Source organism: Cyphellophora europaea, assembly GCF_000365145.1.
Source record: "Cyphellophora europaea CBS 101466 unplaced genomic scaffold supercont1.9, whole genome shotgun sequence".
Classification (NCBI taxonomy): Eukaryota; Fungi; Ascomycota; class Eurotiomycetes; order Chaetothyriales; family Cyphellophoraceae; genus Cyphellophora; species Cyphellophora europaea.
This window is the reverse complement of record NW_008481815.1, coordinates 1-14,645: the sequence shown is the minus strand read 5'-3', so window position 1 is coordinate 14,645 and position 14,645 is coordinate 1. Positions and strand designations below refer to the sequence as shown.

At 45.1% G+C, this 14,645-nt stretch overlaps 1 protein-coding gene across 1 annotated transcript; it reads right to left on the bottom strand.

Moving 5' to 3' along the window:
* Nucleotides 1–12,597: 12,597 nt before the first annotated feature.
* HMPREF1541_08454 (uncharacterized protein) lies at nt 12,598–13,011 on the bottom strand (the record flags this gene model as incomplete). The annotated part of the gene is made up of 2 exons (XM_008722773.1): nt 12,598–12,771; nt 12,796–13,011. 2 exons carry the CDS (start codon nt 13,009–13,011, stop codon nt 12,598–12,600), a joined length of 390 nt encoding a protein of 129 aa, XP_008720995.1.
* Between the last annotated feature and the right edge of the window lie 1,634 nt (nt 13,012–14,645).

The following is a 14,645-nucleotide window of genomic DNA, read 5'->3' as shown; positions in this document are numbered from 1 at the left end:
TATAAGAAGGAGTTTATATAGGCGCATGTATCCTCTAAAGACAAAAGCTTTATTAAGATCCTGAGAGAGGGAGAGGCCTCTTACACACAACCTCTAGAAAAGGAGAAGGCCAAGCCAGAAAAAGAAGCGGATACACCTGAGAGACTCAGCTGTTTCTAGAAGAAAGCTATTTAACTAGTGGAGAAATATAACCGCCACACCAGAAAATTATAGATAGCCTATTAGTATGACTGATACTTAGCTCACAAGAGCGAGAAGGAAGGGTTGAGGTGGTACCCTAGGGGAACCAAGAACAAATATTGATACCAAGACCCGGCTGAATAGGTAAGAGACCTCTAATAGGAAGAGTCTGAAGAAGGTGCGCAGGATCACCACAACATGTATATAGAGGATAAGGAAACTATACACAATCTTTCCATGATAAGCTGAAAGGTGCCCAAAGGAAAGCAACCTAGTGAGAGGGACTCTCCCTTAGTGATCCTTAATACAGGACCTTTCTATGTCACAGTAGCCACCAAATAGTGAGGATTAACTATAGGACAGGATAGGGAAAAATACCCTACCTATTTTCTAACAGGAGGAAGGATAGAGATACAACAACCTATGGTAATAAGGGTGTGCCCTGACCATAAGTGTCCCAAATATCCGACTATTCACACACACAATGTAATAGGACAGTTAATATACTCCCTAGAGGAACAAGGGTCAATAAGCCTACATATGATGGCTAAACAACAACCAACTATATTACTATACTTCCAAGATAAAGAAACAACAAGTGAGGAAGAGTTAAGTAACAAATCAGATTGGGAAGACTAGACACATAATAGCGAGCTCCCTAAAGCCCTGAACAAAGACTAAGCCTCCAAAGCCAAACCATAGATAGTCACTCACATTACACCAGGATTGGTCAGGCTTGTCACTAATCAATAGGAAAAGAAAAGGTGTACAGGAGATTGTTCAATTGAAACCTAGCACACACATATTATATATACATCAAAAGCAAGCCTAAAGAGAGACATTAGGGTGTTTCACTTGAAAATATATAAGGACAAACAGTGTGATAACAGGGACAACCTACATATGTATATTAAACACAGGGAAGACAGAGTGTCCGAAGAAATAAACATACCCACATCCTAGAAGGAGCATTTCAAGAAACTATAGCTTGGATCAGAGTAACCAAGCAAGGAGGTTAAGGTAAAAGACAAAAGACCTGACAAAACAATATAGAGCAGGAAGTTCTTGTACACTAATACAGATTGCAGAGATTTTATAGAGCCACACAAACATTACTGTACTATTGATCCTATGGTGCCTTACCTAGCTATCTCCTACTGCCAGACAAGAGGGATACTCTAGGAAGGAGGGCTCTACAGAGACAAAGATTACATGTTCCAAGAATACCGGTACATCTACCTACTAAAAAATAAGAGAAGGGGAGGCTGTTGAGGCAAACCTCTCCTCTAGTGAAGCCTTAGCTTTATACACTCGGTAGAAACACTAACCAACACTTAGTCCTAACTGGATATATTCAAGGAAACTACACGAGAATAATGGTTGATAGTAGGGCTAATGTTAACTATGTGGGTATAAAGGCAGTATATTAACTAAAAAACCACTGGTACGACAAAGAACAACCTTATCAATTGGACATGGCTAACAGTAACTTAATAAAACGAGATCAGGGATAGGTAAAAAGAGAGTTAAGGAACATCCAACTCTATATACAAGGACATAAAGAAAACATTACGCTGGACATTGTCAACATAAAATATAACGTGATATTAGGAATAGAATGGCTGGCACAGCACAATCCAGTAATCAACTGGAAAAAGAGAACACTTGAATTTCCGAATTGCAGTCACAGACAAACAGAGACCCAATCAGTCTTAAAGGTTCCCTTCGTAAAGGCGATATAGGTATAACCAGTAGGAAGAGCTCTAGCAGGTATAGCTATGTCAGAGATTCCTCTGGAATACAAAGATTTCGAAGATATGTTCACAGAAAAAGTAGGGAGTGCTGCCCTACCAGAATATCAACTGTGGGATCACGAGATACCCCTGTTAGTGGAAAATCTGAAGTACCATACCAGATTAATACTACTTTTAAAGAAGCAGGAGGACTTCTTAAAAGAATACCTAGATACTCACCTGGAGAAATAGTTTATACAGAAATCCATGTTACCAATAGCGTATAGTGTGCTATTTACACCAAAGAAAGACAGTAGCCTACAACTGTGTATTAACTTTAGGAAGCTTAACAATATCACCCGGAAGAACTGATATCCACTTCTGTGTATAGATAAACTACAGGATAGACTTCTAGGCGCTAAGTGGTTTACAGCAATCAATATTAGGGACACCTATTATTGAATCAGAATAAAAAAGGGTAAAGAATGGAAGACGGTGTTTAAAACACAGTAGGGACTCTATAAGTACCAGGTCATGCTGTTTAGATTAACTAACACACCTACCTCTTTCCAAGAGCTAATTAACGATACCTTACAGGAATACCTAGACATTTTTATCCTGGCCTACTTAGACAACATCTTGATATTCTCTTAAACTTATAATAAACATATGGAGCAAGTTTAAAAGGTACTTAAGAAACTACAATAGAAACACCTCCCGGTGAAACTCAGTAAATGCGAATTTCACAAGCACAAAATAGCTTTCCTCAGCTACCTTGTCTTAGAGAAAGGATTAGCTCCAGATCCTGCGAAAATACAATCTATTAAGGAATGGCCCAGGCCACAGAATGTTAAGGAAGTACAGTCATTTGTGAGACTTGCTAACTACTACCACAAGTTTATCTTAGGGTATTCTCACACAACAACCCCCTTAATAAACCTCACAAAGAAAGATTAACACTTTAACTGGACAGAAGAATATAAGCAAGCCTTTAAGGCTATTAAGGAGAAAATGACTAAAGCTCTAATACTCGCTATCTTTGACCCAGAGAAGGAAGCCATACTCAAAATAGACGCCTCAGACTACACAGTTAGCGTATGCCTTACCTAAAAAGGGGAGGATAGAAAGATCAGGCTAGTAGCCTATTGGTCTAGAAAGATAACCAGACCCAAGTTAAACTACAACATCCACGACAAGGAACTATTAGCAATAGTAGAAGCTTTGAAAGAATAGAGAGTATACCTAGAAGGGACCAGTTAACCTGTTCAGATCTTCACTGACCATAAAAATCTTCTATATTAGACCACAACAAAGGAACTCAACTGGAGGCAAGTCAGGTGGGCGGAAACACTTGTAGTATACAACTTTAAAATCACACATATTAAAGGAACAGAGAACAGACGTGCCGATGCCTTAAGCAGACAACCTGACTATGTAGAAGGAACTAGACCCGCGCCAGCCTTAATACTAAGGCAAGAAGGAGACAGCCTAGTATACAGAAAACCTCAAACATTGGCAACCATGGAAATACAACTAAACGAATAACAACACCAGGAGGTTATATGTGATAGGTATAATGTTAAAACAGCAGGGCACCCAGGTGTTAACAAAACAATTGAACTTATAACTTGAGACTTCACCTGGTCCGGCCTAAGGAAGGATATAGAAACCTACATTAAGAACTGTGACTTGTGCGCACAAACCAAACATAGTTGATACAAACCCTATAGGTTACTATAATCCCCAGAACTACTAGATGATACATGGACTTTGATCGCAATAGACTTTATTACAGATCTGCCAAAATCCGCACATCCCCTTACAGGAGTGGAATACAACAGTATCCTGGTGATAGTTAAAAGACTGACAAAGTGAGCATACTTTATACTATTCTTAAAAACAGCGACAGCAATAGACTTTGCTCATGTTTTTATAGAAACAGTCTTTGCACAGCATAGAATGCCAAAGGAAATCATATCAGACAGAGACAAACTCTTCACATCGCAATTTTGGCAATCGTTAACAGACCAGTTAGGAATAAAACATAAGCTGTTAATAGCATTTCACCTACAGACTAATGGATAAATAGAAAGAACAAACCAAGTCCTTGAACAATATCTACAGTACTATTTGGACTATGAACAAACAAAGTGGGTTGAGTTATTACCAACAGCACAATTTGCATACAACAATTCAGCAGGAGCAACAGGAATTTCTCCTTATTACGCAAACTATAGAAAACATCCAAGACTTTATGACCACAAGTTAGGTATAAAGCCAGTGGTAGAAAAAGCAAAAATATCAGTAACATACCTATAAACAATACACTAACTTTTACAAAACAACTTATAAGAGATTCAAGATAAAATAACAAAATATACAAACAAAAGGAGAACTAGAGGACCAGTCTTCTCGGAGGGGGAGATAGTTTACCTTCTACAGAAAAATATAAAAACACAGCAACCAAGCTCTAAACTAGATTACACTAAACTCGGACTGTTTAGGGTTACTAGAAGAACAGGGAATGTTAATTATTAACTCAGACTTCTAAAAGAGATAAGGATATACAACATATTCTATGTGTCACTACTAGAAAAAGCACCGCAAAATGTCAAGATTCCAGGACCAATATACATTTATAAGGAAACACAGGAACTATATTACAAGATCGATTGTATTATGGGAACCCAACTTATCAACAGGAAGCCACACTATCTGATTCACTGGAAAGGATATAAGTATACTGAAAATACGTGGGAACCAGAGGAGAACCTTACCCAGGAGGCTTTAAGGGATTATCACTGGAACCTAAAATGACGTCAACTAGGCTTGGTAGTGGAGGTGCCAAAGAGAAGATAGCATCCCAATCAATAGTGTCATTCACTAGCACTTCCTCCTAGAGGTGGCCAGGGTTAGTAAAGGCGCCAGAACTACCAGCGGGTTGTTCTTCTAAAACTCCTAGCGCCTACATCTCACAGCGGAGCATATTGGAAGAAAGAGACTCCAGGCGAGCAATGGAATCCTGAAGAATGTTGTCCTCTAACTTGGCTTCCGCGAGCGCGCGACAGAGGCGCGCCACTTCTTTTTGCTTTCGACGGGATTTCTCTTGAATCTGTTTCTTCTCCTCCACCACAGAACAAAACTCTTCAAGAGAAAACAACCTATCACACTCAATGTTCTTACAGAGGCAGCAAGAACATTTTCTAGAACGCTCTTTAGCAAAATAACAGGTATCGCCTGAACAGGCGTAGCTAGAGTAAGCAACTATAGCGGGGCAGTTAAGGAGCTTAATTACTGCGGCAAGGTTAAGACAACGGTTGGTGGAATTAGGATAAGAAGACTTAAGGACTGAACACATTATGGTTAGCTATAACAGGGAAGAAGGAGGAACTTAGGGCTTATCAGTCGCGGGGACACCTACCTTAAATACTTGTGTGGACGCAAGCAAGGACAGGAGGGGGAAAGTGTTACAGATTATAACCGCAACCTAACCAAGGCCAGCGGCCGCAGGGGCGCTCAGCCCTAAGGGGAAGGTTACCTGGGGGAAGAATGGACCCCATAGAGAAGTGTACCTTAGGGACGGAGAACCGCTAAGGAGTTATATGATCAGGCTCTGGTGCTCTCCCTGCTCTGGATAGAGCAATAGAGCATACAGAGCAAGACAAGCTACACAGCACTATATAGAGGGACAACCTGTCCTGACACTAGGTAGGACTTTTGTAGTCAACTTTGTATATTGATTCGCTCTATACATTAGTAGTATAACTGCTACTATTAGTTCCTACGTGTTATGAACCGCTCCGAACGTCGGGTCCAAACTGGGTTTAGCAGCTAGGTGAATAGTATCAGGGTCAAGGCTAGGCTAAAGTAAACGTAGGAACTAATAGTAGCAGTTGTACTACTAATGTATAGAGCGAATTAATATATGAAGTTGACTACAAAAGTCCTACCTAGTGTCAGGACGGGTTGTCCCTCTATATAGTGCTGTGTAGCTTGTCTTGCTCTGTGTGCTCTGTTGCTCTGTCTAGAGCAGGGAGAGCACTAGAGCCTGATCACGTGACTCCTTGGCGGTTCTCTGTCCCTAAGGTACACTTCTCCGTGGGGTCTGTTCTTCCCCCGGGTAACCTTCCCCTTGGGGCTGAGCGCCCCTGCGGCCGCTGGCCTTGGTCAGGTTGCGGTCGTGATCCGTAACATGGTAATAGACAAGTAGTGAGGGTGGGGGTGTATATTAAGAACTTGTGGTGTGGACTAGTAGTAGGTTACTAAAGACCAGTATATATATACACTTATAGCTAGTGGCTACAGTTAGTAGCTTTAAGTATAGTATAGTAGAGGCTTTATAGAGGGGGGTTAGAGTAAGAGAGGGAAGAAGGTGGGTAACTACTTGAGGAGGTAGCTATAAAGGTATAGGACCACTAGCTATATATTTATATATTTAGATTGGGTTAGTAGAGAGGGGGTTTTAGGAGTGGATAACCGCGATTGGGGCGGAGCGTGGCGGGGGAGGGAGGGACGGCGGAGCGCGATAGCAGGGGCGGGAAGGTTGAGGCGCGGAGTGAGGGCGCTATTACTAGTTGTAGGGTGCCTTTATCCTATAAAGTCACTTTGCCATACCAATCTCGGTTAGAGGTATTTCCAGATATAGCTAGACCAGGGGAAGCAAAAGGACTTTATGAGTATAAAGGCACTTAGGGTAATCCTGACTCTCCCTCAGGCGCTGACAAGACTGTCTGGAGGTGATTAAAGCGGAGATTTATGCTATGTAGTAGCTATAGAGCCTTTATTCTATTACGATCAGTGTTTTAAAGCCGTCCTATACCGCTAATGTCAAACAGGGATTGTTATACGGAATAAAATTGTCAGCCTCACCTACTTCCGCAAACCACCGCACCACTTGAAGGGGGCGAGGTTGAAGCTTCTAAAAGAACAACTTGTTGCCTTAGACCTGGTCAACACAGGAGAGAATAATTACCCTTCGCTGCAGGAACAGCCTATCCCAGCCATTCCCCACCTCTGGATACATATTGTACTTAAGTGTAAGGACTGTCTTGGCTGGTTCAGTATTAACAAAAAGAATGCTTGGGCACATCAATCACAGAAGCACAGCATGAGAGCGGGAAGAAAGTATGAAGGATTAGAGAAGTGTTAAGTTCAGACCTTGTTCGCGGAGAAAGAGTCTATCCGGTACTTTAAGGTTGCGCTACGCGAAGCATCTCCGCCGGTATATTAGGAGCCAGGTTAGAAGTAAGACAATATGTCTCCTGCTGATGTAGAGCGCTTTCTCTCCTCCCAGATGACCATTCTTGATAAGGCAGAAGCGGTAGAGAAGACACACACTGCTACAGTGCATGCCTTCAATAGCTACCAGTCCGCTATTATCCTGTGGGTAAGGACATGTGGGTTTAATTAACTACTGGATGGCTTCTCTAATAAGGATATTTATCGCTGTTATCGCATACCCCAGGATGACAAGATGGACACCAAGCTGGTCCAGGATGTGGTGACCATGGCGAAAGAATTGCTAGAGGAGACGTGGAGTTGGTGTGTAGATGGGCCTTACTATTAACTGACCTGTCCCATGGCTGTTATGCTCAGTCAATTCTGGACTGAGGCCACCATTCACTCACGCGGATTTCAACCTGGCCTGAGTGCTGCTTCCTAGGTCCAGTACTTTAATCTATAGGCTGAAGTTATCTGTGTGTTTTGGCGGGTGACGGCTGGCTAGCTACTCACCGCTTCTGAGCGCTGACCTGGATAGGAGGGCATACTTGGCCCGGGACGGCAGCTATATGCCCCTCACTCAAACAAGTTGGACCCTGATAACAGTGACGACAATCTGTCCATGACCTCAGCATCAGTAGAAACACTACTTTTTACTAGCACTGACAACCAACAGGCCGCTTTCGCCTGTTGTCTGGAGGCGGCTGCGGAGAAGGATCTAGACTGCCTTTGACGTTAAGTCACTGCCTTTAGCCTTGCCCTGATTGAACAAGACCTGCCTGGAAATCGCTTCCAGTCACCACTACTAGCATACTGTGCTATAATTGCTGTGCACAATAGCCGCTATAATAGTTGGCGGGAGCCCGGCAATTTTAACAGCTCTCTTTCGGGACTTATTTACTGTGCCCAGTTGTGGACCCTTCACTGGACCTGTGAGGTGGTGGACTAAGACACTAGTTGTCTTGCTGATAATGTCCTGGCTAACTATTGCCACTGTTGGTTGTGGCAGGAATGTAGTATAACCTTTAGTATTATCCTGAACTGGTGACTCATGCTGTTCAATGTCGCTAAGAAACAGGTCTCCAGTAAGATAGCGACATGGTCTCTTAATGGCTTAGAGGTGAGTTATCAGGGAACCACTATCTGTATAGAGTATATCAGTCAACTCTACCGCTGAACACTGGCCTGAGCTCGGCTTATTCTTAAACATGATCTCTTGCTGGGCGCTAACTACCTCTTGCGGCCTACGGCCGCGGTACTACGGGAAGGGGAGCATCAATATAAAACAGGCTGGTGGTTTGGTTTAGACAAGCGCAACTACCCCATATTTAATGGTTGAGGCCAACAGTTGCTCAAGCATATCAAGATAATGCCGGCCATTCAGGCGCAATTTCTGTTTGATGGCAATCAATAGCGGCCTACCGCGGTAAATTTATTCCGGCACTATATTTAAGAGTGGCTGGAATGTATGTTTATACTCTTTCAAATTCTTGCGCCCCTATTACGTGGCCCTAAGCTTATATCTGTGACAATGTGGAATACAGACAAACTCTATAGTGTCTTGCTCAAGTATAGCTGAGTGATGTTCTACACTACCTACTATAAGGGCCAAGCCCAGTGGGGCTCCTATAAAGACAATATCCGGTTTGGCACTGCTGGCATGAGTGACGAATTAATCCTTTTTATGGCACATGTGGTGCCACTGCTGTAGATCTTTGAGTGGCAGGATGGCTGTTGACTATCCCCCTATCTGTGGAGCAAAAATAGAAAGGTGTGGCACAAAGCCATGCTGACTCCTATTATGCGCAAGATTTGCGCGCTTACTAAGGTGCCCAAGATGTCCGAGTCCTATTAGTGTCAACTCAGTGCCTCGATCCTGAAGATGAAGTTTGGTGTTGATTAGCCTCTCTTCAAGAGTGTCTTAGACTATGTGGAGTATAGTAACAGCCCTGAGAATGATGGCAAGGAAGAGGATGTGGTGACACTGGCGCAGATATTTAATCATAGCGTCTATACCTATTATTTTGTGTACGCTAATGAGACCAGCTTAGTGGTGGCTAATGTATAGGATAGGCTTATCAAGTGTGCGCATCATGCTTCCACGCTCTAGGCTAACTTCTTTGGCTTTGACGCCCTTGGTAATACTAAGGAGATCGCTGGTTGCTGCAAGTGTCCACAAGAGTCTAATAATAACAGTCGTGGAATTCTCAAAAGTATTTGCCTGGCAATTCCCCGTGTGTAACAACACTGGACCAGTCGCGCCCTTCTTTAGGAAGCACGCAAATTGTTCGGCAATCCTCGCCTGCAATGGCGGTGCATTAAACAAGAGCAGGCTGTCTGTGCGGCTATGTCTGGCGCAATGGAAGTGTCTGTGGTCATGGCCACTGGCATAGGCAAGACCATGGTATATCAGCTGCTGTGCAGTCTCCCTAATACCCGCATCACGGTGCTTATACTGCCGCTTGTTGCGCCTCGCCTTGATCTGATTTGTTACTGTTATAAGTTGGGAATTCGCTGCCAGGAATAGTCTCCTGACTAGTATCTATGGGCTTTATTAGTGCTAATAAGCGCGGAGGCGGGTAGTTTGGATAAGGGTCACTAGTACCTCTGGCAGCTCTACCATGCTAAAGAGTTGGACCGGATTGTGTTTAACAAATAGTATCTTAGCTTGACGGCGCTGCACTTTTGGCGTGTTATGGCCCAGCTGCCTCTGCTCTGTAGTATCCCTGTCCCCTTTATCTCCCTGACGGCTATGCTGCCTCCCCAGCTCCAGCCGGCGCTCTACCGGCAATTTCATATGAGTAAGGTGCTGGAGATTCGCGCCAGCACCTGGCGTGCTAATATTGGCTACCACATCTATTGACTCTCTACAGATGAAGAAGATCTACCTGAACCTACGGTTGCCTTCTTGTGTCAGTGGTGGGAGGAGTATCACCTGTCACTCTTGCCGTCGGACTGTATTGCAATTTTCACACGCTCCAAGGAGGAGGTAGACCAGCTTGCTACCGCACTTAGCTGCGAGCGTTACCACACCGACGTTAGGAACGCGGAACACAAGGGTTAGATTCTTTGCGGGTGAATAAGCAAGGGCTCATCTCCCTTCCTTGTGGGGATATTAGCATTGGGCGTGGGTCTTGACTACCCTCATGTCCGCTTGGTGGTGCATATGGACCAACTGTATGGACTCATAGACTACACCCAAGAATCGGGTCGCGCGGGTCAGGATAGTGCTGTAGCCAAGGCGCATATTATTCTCCCTTACTACTGGCGCTTATCTGGCTCAGCAGTTGTGGGTGGCGATAAGACGGCACTTGATAGCATGCTATATAGCGCAGGTTGTATTTGGGCGGCTATTGCTGGCTATATGGATGAGGACATCCACTATGGTTGCTGTGGTCCTGAAGAGAAGGTGTGTAGGCCTTGCTCTGTCAACAAATCTGTTGTGACATGTTCCTCAGTCAAATCAGAGGCACCAAGTAGCCAGTGGACTTATTAACATAGTTTAGAGGGTGGACTGTCTCTGTTACTCTGTTGTGCTCAAGAAGATCAGGTTAAACTAACTAGATACTAACATACACTTAAGGCGCTCCGCGACAGTTATATTATCTATTAACTCTATAGGCGGGAAGAATAGGACCACACATTTGGTGCCTGTTAAGAAGTCCACTGTTAGGAGTTTATTGACACAAAACATAATGTGCTCCAACAAACCTGTTAGCGGTGGATCTGACTGTACAATACCTATTATTATTGCTTTCAACCCCAGAATATCTATAGACAGGTAGCGGGCGCTAGACAGTGTGAATACAGCGATCTCATTATGCAGTCTGTCTTTGGTGTGTACTGGCAGGAGGAAGCCAGCCAGTGGTTGCGGCAGGAGTTTAGCATGCAGTTCTCCAGCCTTAAAGACTGTCTTGTGTGGGCTGGTCAGTCTGCGTAGATAAGTAGGGCGCGCTGTGTAAATAGAGTGCTTATACTCACTCGTGTAGTAGCGCGACTAGGCGATTAGGGGTTGGTAGTGTATAGCATGTGCTTACATCCAGGCAAGAGAAGACTTACTGTTGCTGTTGTATCTTCATATCTAGGCTGGCTACTCTGTAAGGTTACGCCAACAAGTTCCACACAAGGCAACTATATTCCAGGTCTGTCCTTTATTGATGTATCTGGGTGTGTCAATACCTGTGCCCACACTAATTTCAACTATGGCACCTGTCCCGGTCCACAAGGACAAGAGCAATGTTTGTAGCCAGTCGCTCACATATGTCAGAGAGGGTACCTTTGGAATAGATTGGTCTCTAGAAGGGAGCTTAGCGCTGCAGGTATTTCTCAGGTCTTAGGCACTGAAGGCCTACTTAACCTCCTATTTAACCTCCCCTTTTGTGATCTATGTCCCCACAACCGCACCACAAAGCACAACACAAGAAATTAAACACAAAAAGGGCGTTAAACAACAGACAAGGACAACTGACGTGTCGCGCACAACTGCGGGATGGCACCACACTCCAATTGCCTTTTCCAGAGCAGCATCAACTTCTGACACGTGTCCAGGCATGTCTAGAACAAGCATGCTTCAATTTCAGGAGACAGTACCTTTAGCGGAATTTAGGCGCTTGGGGGTGGCAACATGCAGAGCAGGGTGAACTCAACAAATGGGTTGCGGTGCTTGGTGGGAAGGAGGATGTGATCCAGCAACATGGGGTGATGCCTAAGACACGACAATTTTGACAAATGCTGAAGGCGATACAAGGGTTGCGCTATGTGGTGGTGCACCGCCATGATGTGAGCCTAGAGGAAGTCCTTTGACTCCTGGCGGAAGGGGTGGAGCTGGCACGAGTCTTACAAGACAGTGAATGTGAGCAGGAACTCTTGGAGCTACAGGACTAATACATGAACAGGTTAGAGAATAGACCTGACCCTAGTATGGAGAGAGCTACTGTCAGCGGCAAGAAGGAGACGATTGAGATCTCATCTGACAGTGATACAGAGTGTTCAGATACATGGACTGTGATGGTGTCCAACAATAGCAGTGACACGTTAGTGGGACCGGAGGAGCGATAGAAACAGTGACAAGGAAGGGTCGGGTGCCGTTAATAGGGCTGATGTGGCTACCCCGACGAGTGGAGACTGAAACATCTGAAAGGGAATTTTATGGTGATTAAGTCTTTATCCTCATGACTAACCCTATTGGCAACTAGCTGGGTCCGATTGGCCTGCCATTTGGATCTTATCCCCCTCGCGAGCTCTGCTTAAAATACGTCTCTAGCTTTCCACGTAACGGCGCGGTTAAGGAGAACAAAATCTGTTCCACTATGCGAGGGATCAATTCCTGGGCCAGCTACAGGACGGTCTTAAAAAGCTGGGCAGCGGTGGGGCTCTAGAAGAATTTAGGGTCCACATGAAAGGCATACCAGTCTACTATTAAGTGTTAGATAGGAGACGTTTCTAGAGCCTGCTTAAAGACCAATTACATAGCTAGCGGCTGCAGGGTCCAGTCTTCACCATAGTAATAAAACATGACCTGAATAATGTCCTGTTTAAGACCATTGGTGAAGTACTTGTTAGCGAAGAGGTAAAGCTTGATAAGCATGGTAAAAACGGCGTTACCTGTCCCAGGCAGATCATATGAATTGAAGTACAGCTATTTTGTGAAGTGGTTAACCACTAACAGGTTGTCCTCAGGCAGCTTAATGCGGCGTTTATGTGATTCTTTAAAATCAGTCTGGAGAGCCTTGGTGAAAAATGCGGCGGCTCTGCACAAGGGTTTCTTGTGGACCATGAATGAGACTTTCTCCTTGCCCACCACCAGCTCCACTATTGGTGAGTCTTGGAAGGAGAGCAGGTCGGGTACCAGGCGTTGGGAAATAGGTCGGTCCGCCATTACATTCTAGCGATGGGTGTCTTGTGACTGGATACATGGGGGTATCCTGGTAACATTGTGTTGTCTTACAAAGGTTCTTCTGTACTTGGCAGGAATATAGTTCCTACAATAATAACAGCAGGATTGCGGCTGAAAAGACCCCCTCCCTGGGACATGTTCTTAGCCCCGCCTCTTTAGGCTAGCAGTTTTGGCCTCCTCTTTATCACTTCTATGGCTGGACTAGATATAGGTGACTACCAGAGAGAATAGAGACAGTACATCTGACGCCATTGGGATTGATCAATACTAATTGACTGTGCCATCCACAGTCTTGTATAGACAGAGCACATTTGTGTTCGCGTTGGGGAGGATAGTGTTAAGTACTGGATGTCGCGCGGGCTCCTGTGTCGGTCACAGGTCTTTGTTGAGAACTACCACCATCAATCTGATCTTCCATTTCAATTTTGAGATGTGGCCCTAGACATCTTTAACCTCTTCTTTGACTGGTTGTACACCTAGGATGGCTCGTTTCTCTCCTGCCTGGTGGCTAATAAAGGACTTCAGTTACTGTAAATGGCTCAGATCTATAAGATTGTGCCGCTGGTGAACCGCATGCGTGACCTTTTCTGACAGCAATTCTTGGATGGATCTTGGACGGTGACTCCTGGCATTGTGAAGGCCGGCTACACCATGTCACAGCCGAAGACCTGTACGCGCGACCTGTTCGCCTGATCGCTGGCCATGAGCGACACTTTGGTGGAAGGGAAGAAGAAAAAGAGTGCTGTCAGCACGGCCGCCTGGGTAGCCCTTATCAGGATGGTTGATGGATTCGCAGAGGACTGGACGCTGGTGAGCTTGCACAAGCGCTCTCTTCTCTCTGAGACATCTGTGTGCTATTTTCACGAACATCAGGTGGTAGAATGGAGCGGGTTGAAGCGCCACCGGCTGATGATTTATCAGCTGTGCCCTTAAGTGTTGAAGGAGTGGTTTGCGTTCTTGTGTCTGGACAGGGGCGAGTGTTGGGACTTGGCGACAGTGGTGGTACAGGGGTATTCCAAAGCGTCTGTGGACACAATAGACGCTGTGCCACTGTTACCTTCGCCTGAGGAGGAGGTTGAAGTGGCGGAGGTACCGGAATCGGAACCTGATACGAACTTAGAGCTGGACTCTGTCCTGGCCGGTCCCAGTATGGGAGACAGCACTGATGGAGCCGGGTTGGCTGATGTGGACCCCGACTAGATCCCGCTGTAGCCTGTATCCGTCATCTGTAGAGGGACTTATTATATAGGATAGGTAGCGCCCTGGTCTAGGAAGAGTATTGTGTATCCGCCCCACGACCCGGTCTGTGCACACTATTATCAATATCCCCTTCCGCTAAGCCCTTAAATGCTCGGATATCGGGCTTCGCTGTGACTGTCACATGGGATCCGTTCGCTCGGTGTAGACACGGGAGCAGAGGGGAATCGGACCCACGGTGGGAGGAGGAGATGACTATCACGTGACGCTAACCCTAACCCTAACCCTATACTTTGCCCAAGCCCCGGGTAGCGCAGCTCTTAGGGTTAGGGTTAGGGTTAGGGTTAGGGTTAGGGTTAGGGTTAGGGTTAGGGTTAGGGTTAGGGTTAGGGTTAGGGTTAGGGTTAGGGTTAGGGTTA